At 51.4% G+C, this 7,249-nt stretch overlaps 1 protein-coding gene across 7 annotated transcripts in view; it reads left to right on the top strand.

Annotated features, from left to right (window-relative positions):
• Nucleotides 1–5,452: 5,452 nt before the first annotated feature.
• The window catches only part of TCF12 (transcription factor 12), a 160,466-nt gene continuing 158,669 nt past the window's right edge, over nucleotides 5,453–7,249 (top strand). For 2 of the 7 annotated variants that reach the window (XM_064722652.1, XM_064722648.1), the window contains exons 1-2: nucleotides 5,453–5,618; nucleotides 6,648–6,748. In XM_064722652.1, coding sequence (XP_064578722.1) covers nucleotides 6,674–6,748 — 75 coding nt within the window. In that variant the 5' untranslated portion in view covers nucleotides 5,453–5,618; nucleotides 6,648–6,673. Of the gene's footprint in view, nucleotides 5,619–6,200; nucleotides 6,287–6,647; nucleotides 6,749–7,249 lie in introns of those variants that run through there. The other 5 variants (XM_064722650.1, XM_064722647.1, XM_064722649.1 and 2 more) reach the window with 3 other exon arrangements.

The raw sequence follows: 7,249 nt of genomic DNA, 5'->3' as shown, positions 1-7,249 counted from the left end.
AGGCGCGGGACGGCGCAGAACGGGGCAGAGCGCGGCGCTGCTCCAAACGCGCCTCTTGCACAGGCCCGCGGCCGGCGCAGCGCGCCACGGTCCCAGCCAGCCTGCCCCCGCCCTGGGCGGGACGGGATGGGGCTGGGCTCCCCGGGATTTCGTAACCGGCCCTGGGGAGGGCTCAGCCGGCCCGTCCCGCCCCGGGACCTGCAGCGAGGAGCGGCCCCCGACCCTCCCCCGCGGCCGCCGCTCCCCTCCCCCGGCCGGCGGAAGGACAAATAGTCCTCTCCGGATTGTTCGGCTCCGCACAACTTTGGGCCGCTCTCGGCCGGCGGGTGGAGGGGCGGCCCCGCGGAGGGGCGGCGGCCGGGCGGGCACGGTCACTGTCACCGTCACCGTCACTGTCACTCCGGTCCCCCGGGGCAGCGGGACTGGGGGCGGGCTGCGCTCGGCGCGCCCGGGGCTCCGCCGCGGGGCTCTCGCAGCCCGAGGGGCCGCTGACGGGGCAGCTCCCCCTGGCCTCGGTCCCGCCGCCGCCCCGGGCTCTGCGGTCGCGGTCACGGCGGGCGGGTGGCCCCGCTGTGCCCGGCCCGGTTCTGCTGCGGGGAGTGGGACCAGGAGGAACCATCTCTGATGGGGCCTTCACGCCGTGATTTCTCCTTTCAGGCACCTTTTTTTTTAAACCTCCTTTTCCAGACAACTTTTATAGGAATTCTTCTTGAGAGGAGGTCCCTTACGGCGAGCGAAAGCTTTTACTCACCCCGTGCTCAACCATAAGCATTTGTCAGCGGCAGAAAACAAGTGAAGTGTAGCTGTCAGTGCCCCACAGAAACAGGTTTTGATTTAACAATAGTCACTGCAGATTTTCTCTCTGGTCGCCTCCTAAGTAGTACTCTTTGGCGACAGGTTTCACCATTGTAGCCTCCTGCAAATGTTCTAAATCTTTCTGATTGTAGAATATGTTACATAATATATATGTTATATAATTTTAATTACCGCGAGGTAAATATAGCAGGCAGCAAATTCGGTTATCTGTAAGATGGGCTGTACTGATAACAGCAAGCACTGCGTAATCGTGAGGCTTGGGCATAGGAACACAGCTCTGTGCTCTTTCGTAGGATACTTTTCCAGTCTGTTTTGCAAGATGTCAGAAGAACAAAATGCCTCTCCAAGAACTTCATCCAGAAGTTTCATGCATTACAAAAAAATATTTTAATTTTTTATTGGCTCAAGTCAGCTTCCAGGTGAATGAACACGTCAGTGAGAAAATGGAATTGCTTTGTCCATCCCAGTGCAGGAAACAATGTTGTTATCTCCTTATTGCTGACTCCAAATGGGCATTGCGCTCTGTACAGGGAAGTTTACTTGAAGCAATCGAAAGAATTCAGTAGTTTAGGTGAGGGCAGGAATTTGTTGTAAGAAATCAAACAAGAACAACAACAAGTTGGAGCAGGGAAGAAGATTTGCTGACTTTTCTTCAGGGCTGTGGATTTGCTGAGCAATAGCATTTATCATGAATAAATTGTTGGCTGTGGATGCAAGCTGACCACATACATGTTGATTTACAGGAGCTGTTCCAGTGAAAACTCCATCCTTGGTCAAGTGCTCTGTTGGGGATCACCCTAGGAGTTTGTACAGTTTGAGTGGTGATGGTGAATTAATTCAGCATCTGTAATTTTGAGAATAAATAAGCCAAAAGGAGACATGCAAGCTTAATGATTCTATTCACACAGGCATGATACATTAAATAGTAATACGGAATACATTTTCTCACATCCCTGAATGCACAACAGCTGTCTGCTGTATCAAATATTTTTCCTTTAAGGAGTGGGTGGAAAGCAATTCATGAAGGCTGTGAAAGCTGCATATGAGTGTGATTATTTTCAGGGAGTTGTGCTCAAGTGATTTGGGTTTTATATTCCTCTTAATTTTTTTATTATGTTCTGTATGTAATTCTTCATTTTCATGGTCACGTTGAAGCATGTGGAAGAACGCTGCCACCGCCATCTGGCAAGTAGCAATTCCCTGATAGCTCTGGTTGGTCGCTGACCATATTGATGTTGGTAGCTCAGCTGTCAGGGCAGTTACCATAAAGATTTACAGTTGTATTGTGTGTTCTGTCAGCGTCTGGAGTTCACTGATGACTTTGTGTGCAGAGGTTTACCTTCCTATTACTTGCACTACTCCATGACAGACCAAAGACTTCTCTAAGGGAAGGGTATTTATTTATAACACTGACACTTCTCTTGGTAGGAAATTCATTGATGAAAATATTTTTGGGAAAGTATCTACAGGAATACAGTCCTGATTGCTGGAGTCCTGGCTTGTGAAATCAGTAGTAAAATTATTAGTGCTTATGATTGCTCCTGTATTTTCCTTCTATCCATCTGAATTGTTGCTCCTTACATAGTGAAGACCTTTTCTTTTTAATGAAGTGAAAGAGAAGAGGATGTAACAATAACAAAAGGGGGGTGGCATTTTAGCCTGCTACATAATGTACAGGAAAGGTACAGTCATGTCACAGAACAGTTGGAAGTTTTTGATTTTTGTGTGATTTATATACTATACTTACTGTGGAAAGAACCATATCTAGGAGTTGCAGCAGGAATGAGACTGGAAGTATTTTCTTTCTTGCAAAGGGGAAACCATTGCACCTGTTTGAACCAGGTTTCAGACACTGGTTTCTTCAGATCTTTAAAAATGTTTACAATGTATACTGCCTTGGGTTTTGGATTTTTTTTTTTTTAATGTTGACAGCACTGGGTTTTGTTTCATTTTCTATGTATGGCTATGACAGAATAAGGATATGAAATGCATTTTTAAAAAACTCTTTGCAGTGAACAGGAATAATTTATAGGGAGTGGCAGAGCTGAAAGGATTCTAAGTAACACCTTGAGCATGGGGTTGGAGATCCTGAGAATAGGTGAAAGACGGTGTTTCATATACATAGAACATCATGCCTTAATGTTTTGAGTGTACAAGTTAGTTCTGGGCAGTGTAACATGGTAAGGGGTTAAAAACTGAATACATTAAAGATTCCAAATCTCACAAATGTGGAAGAATAAGTTCAGTACCCAGGAAACATTAGGTTAATTATATTTTAAATTTTACTGTAACAAAGGATGTGATAGTTACAGATCTTCCACAACAGTTTTAGTTGAGCTACCTGCAGAAGTATGTTCTGAAATTTCTTATTTGGCCAGCTCACTACAATTTTGTGTTCCCCAGCAATCTTCTTTAGGTCAGACTCACAGTGTATTTTGGTCAAAGCATACCTTCCTGAGGCCTTGTGTACTTCCTAAATTGTCTGGCATAATTTCTGGAAAGTTCATTTATGTTCTGATAATTTTTCTCTAAGTGACTTGAATTTTTTTGAGAGGACCGCTAAGGCAGGGAGGTGTAATGCAGACTGCTACAATGTGACTTTTGGCAATGAGCATGTTTACTCAGCATCTGCAGGAGAAAGTGACATGTCATTGTGGAGCAAATAAAACATTTTATGGTATTTTCTGTAACTTTAAACTCTATGCCATGGATTATATGGCTATATCATCTTCCACTCAAAGTTTCTAGCTGCAAATAAAAGCCTATAGATGTGAACTTTAAAATCTGATGTCAGAGGGCAAATGCAAAGTATTTGTATTAACAAAGAATATATAATCATCTATATCTTAACAAAAATAAGTTATAATTTTAATCCAATTACACATCAGTGCAAATAATTGTTAGCATTATTACTTCCACTTTCTGTACATTTAGCCAGCTTTGTAATCAATGCTTATCAGGATTGCAGCTGTACTGACTGGTACTGAGTGCCACTACTGGTTAAAAGTAGCGTTTCCAGAGAAACAATATCTTCTCAGTAGGTATATAGGGGATCTTGTAATAAAAATATGTTAAAGAATGTTTCTCATGAAATGTATAATGATCTGTGTCAATGGGCACTTCCCTCTAAAGTGTAGTATTATTTATACTTCAAAGAGAAAAAGTACATACTTATATCCCTCAGGGGCACAGAGAATGGAAGTCATTGTGTTGGTATTTTAATACAAATTGCTTCCTGCATTTCTAAGTGGCAAATATATGAATATTCATAGAATCACGAGGCCAAATGATCATCCAGCACAAGGCACGTAAGGGAGAAAAATGGAGGAGCATCTCCAGAATCTCCAGTTTGTCTCTGCCTGCGGGTGGTAAGTTTGTTACCACATTCCCGTTCCTCCGGAAGATGTCACAGTCAGGACCCGGGTGGGAAGAGCTGATTTGAACGGGAAGGGTGTGTGGCTGGAGAGCCCTCGGTACAGCCTGCTGCTTTCCAGAGCTGGGGGCCTGCCAAGCCTGTGAGGGATGCGAGCTCCTCCACACTGCGTGCCCTTCCTCACTGTGCTTACCGGCTCCCTGTGCCTTTTGGGTTCTCCGGGATTTTAGTATCCTTTCTCATTGTCCTTGTGTTTCGTAAATCCCTTGCTCCAAAAGAACAATCTGCCAGTAGCTGCATAGATTATTGCTTTATAATTCTCACTTTCGGAGGGAATGGTAGCTGGCCCTCGCTAGCTGGGGTCAGAAAAGAGCAGGCCCAGGCCCAGGTGGTGGCAAGTCGGTGCCACCTGGGGGCTCTGCAGGCTCGAGAGACGGGCGTGCGACGGAGCCCCGGCACCGCACCGGCCCCGCTCCGCTCGGTGCCGGGAGAGCCGTGCGCCTGCCTTGGGCCGGTACGCTGCGGTGTGGGCTGGTTCACAGACACGGAACAACTCCCCAGCAGGACAGGCTGGCAGGGCGGTTTTGTGAGAAGGAGAAGGAGCACAAAAGAGTGATTTGTCTGTAGCGGTGGCAGGACCCAAATGAGGGCGCAGGTTCTTTGCAAGCTGCTTCCCATTCCTGCACGGAAGCCGTTGGGCTGGTTCACCTTTAGCATCACCTGTTTCAGAGGGCTGCAGAGTTTATTTGAGTGTGTGTTCTTGAAGTAACAGCCATGTTCTTGTGCTTCGACACGTTACGGTTTTAATGGCACGTATTTAAGAGGAGGCTGCTAATGAATGCTTAAAAATTAATGTAATTTACATGCCATTTTATTTTGAGCAGTAAGACTGTGTATTGATATATTGAAAGTATTTGGGCGTATTTTAGGGTATGTGAATTCAGGGTGAGTGCGATAATGTCTTTTGGGGCACGTGCATTGCCGGCAGTGCTGCATGTCGAGGTTTGCTGTCGGTTTGGCTGAGTTGGGGAGCGCTGGGGAGGGGTCTGTTCCCGCGGGGTGCGTGTTTCCCTGAGCTGCCCGAGGGGACCCGCTTCTCCCCATCTGCTGGGGCGTCCTGGCGCCGCGTCCGGGGGCGAGGCGGGTGCCGGGGCGGCTCCCGTGGGTCTCCGTAGATCCCCGCCCGCCCCGTTCGGGAGCGGCGCGGCGCGACAAGGGTTAAGGCGGCGGCGCTCGGCGCGGAGGGATACGGAGCCGGAGCCGTGAACGTGGTGCTGAGGCTCTGTAAGCAAAAAAATGTCCGCCTGAGGGAACCCACAAGTTCCTTCCAGCGGGGGGGGAGCGCTCGGCTCATCGCCTCCCACCCAGCCCGCGGCCCGCGCGCCGCCGCCGGCCCGGCCCTGGTCACCGGAGCGTACAGGGGCAGCGGGTAAGTGCGGGCGGCCGCGAGAAGTTGGGAGAGAGCGGCGGGGGAGGGAAGCGGCGGCCGGGCGCTCGCAGGGGCAGAGGCGGCGGCGAGGGGACGGGGCCGCGGGCGCGCGGGCGGGAGTGGGGCTGCCCGGGGCGGCGGCGGAGAGACCGCGGGGGAGGCAGAGGCTCTTCTGGGGAACCCGAGGGGCGGCAGCCGGGGCCGGCCGCGCTGGTGGCGGAGCGGGCGTGCGGGGTCTCCGGGCCGCGGACGGCGGGCAGGAGCGAGTCCCCGCGGGCGGCGCTCGGCGTCTACCCGCGCTCATAAAGGACCGGGCGGCTCGGAAACTTGCCGGGGCGCGGGGCCGCGGCGGCTCCCCCGCGGCGCCCGCCGGCACAAGGGAAGGCGCGGGCCCCTCCCGTCCCCGCCGCCGCACGCGCATTCCACCCCCCCCACCCGCCCGCTGGTGGCGCGCGCGCCCGGTCCCGCGTGTGCGCGTGCGGCGCGCGGGGGCGGCTCCCGGCCCGCCGCGGTCCCGAGCGCGGAGCGGCGGCCGCGGCCCCCGGTGGGTGGGTCGGGAGAGAGGGGGAGGGGGAGCCGGCACCGGCGGCGGGCGGTAATGCCGGGGCAGGGATGGCTCTGCTGAGGCTCGTCCGGCCCCGCTCGTCAGCCCCATTGTTGCGCGGACAGTGAGTCACTTAATCTCTCGCTAATTCTCCGGACCTCGCCGGGCCGCGGCTGTTTATTTGCTTTCTCTTGCCTGGGGGGGACTTAATTCCTGGCTGCCGCCCTTCTGCGGCGTGACCGTGCCTTGCTCGAGGTTGGGGGAGAAGTGGAATGAGGGAGAGGAGGGAGCCTGAGGAAACTTGAAGAGAGTTGGTTAGTTCGGGAAGCTGCTGCCGCCGATCCCCTCCGCCCGCCCGGCCGAGCGAGGCTCCCCCGGGAGTCTCCACCCCGCCCCAGGGGCGCAGGTACCGGAGGGAGGCCCCTGCTCGCCGGGGCCCGTTCGCGCCGTGAAGTGCTGCCTGTGCCTCTCTCCCTGTGCCCTAGAAAGGTGATCGGAGGAGCGGAGGAAGATGAATTCCCAGCAGCAGAGGATGGCCGCTATAGGAACTGACAAGGAATTGAGCGACTTGCTGGACTTCAGTGCGGTAGGATATTCTCTGAGGTCTCCTCATGACTTCTCCGTGGTCGTGCGAACTGAGGAGCAGGGGCAGCAGCGTGCAGGGCTTGGCTGGGTCTGCCTCAGCCAAGTTGGACACCTGAACTTTGATGTAATGTCTAGACTTCCAGATTTAATACTGTAATACCAGCTGGGTCAATTGGTTTAACTGGTTAAAATCAGGCTGACCCAGTGGTGGCATAATCTAATAATTAACATTGGTTAAGCTGGCGTGTGGCACTGGTACCTTGGCTCTTGGGTGTTTTTTTTTCTTATTTAAACAAAAGAAAAATTATTTCCCACAAAAAAAAGAAGTTAATAAGTGATGGTCTTGGCTAAGAAAATTGTAGGTATTTTCTGTGTGTTACTTTTACCGTACCAAAAAGGCTCCTGATTTTTAAATATAATAGAAAGCTATTGCATCTTAAATGCTGCCTTTGTGCAGTTACTTTATACTTACAGATCAGTAAGAAATATAATTTGAGTAAAA

The sequence above is a fragment of the Zonotrichia leucophrys genome, chromosome 10, assembly GCF_028769735.1.
Source record: "Zonotrichia leucophrys gambelii isolate GWCS_2022_RI chromosome 10, RI_Zleu_2.0, whole genome shotgun sequence".
NCBI classification, from domain to species: Eukaryota; Metazoa; Chordata; class Aves; order Passeriformes; family Passerellidae; genus Zonotrichia; species Zonotrichia leucophrys.
Note: the sequence above shows the minus strand (reverse complement) of the source record. Positions and strands in the feature narration are given on the sequence as shown.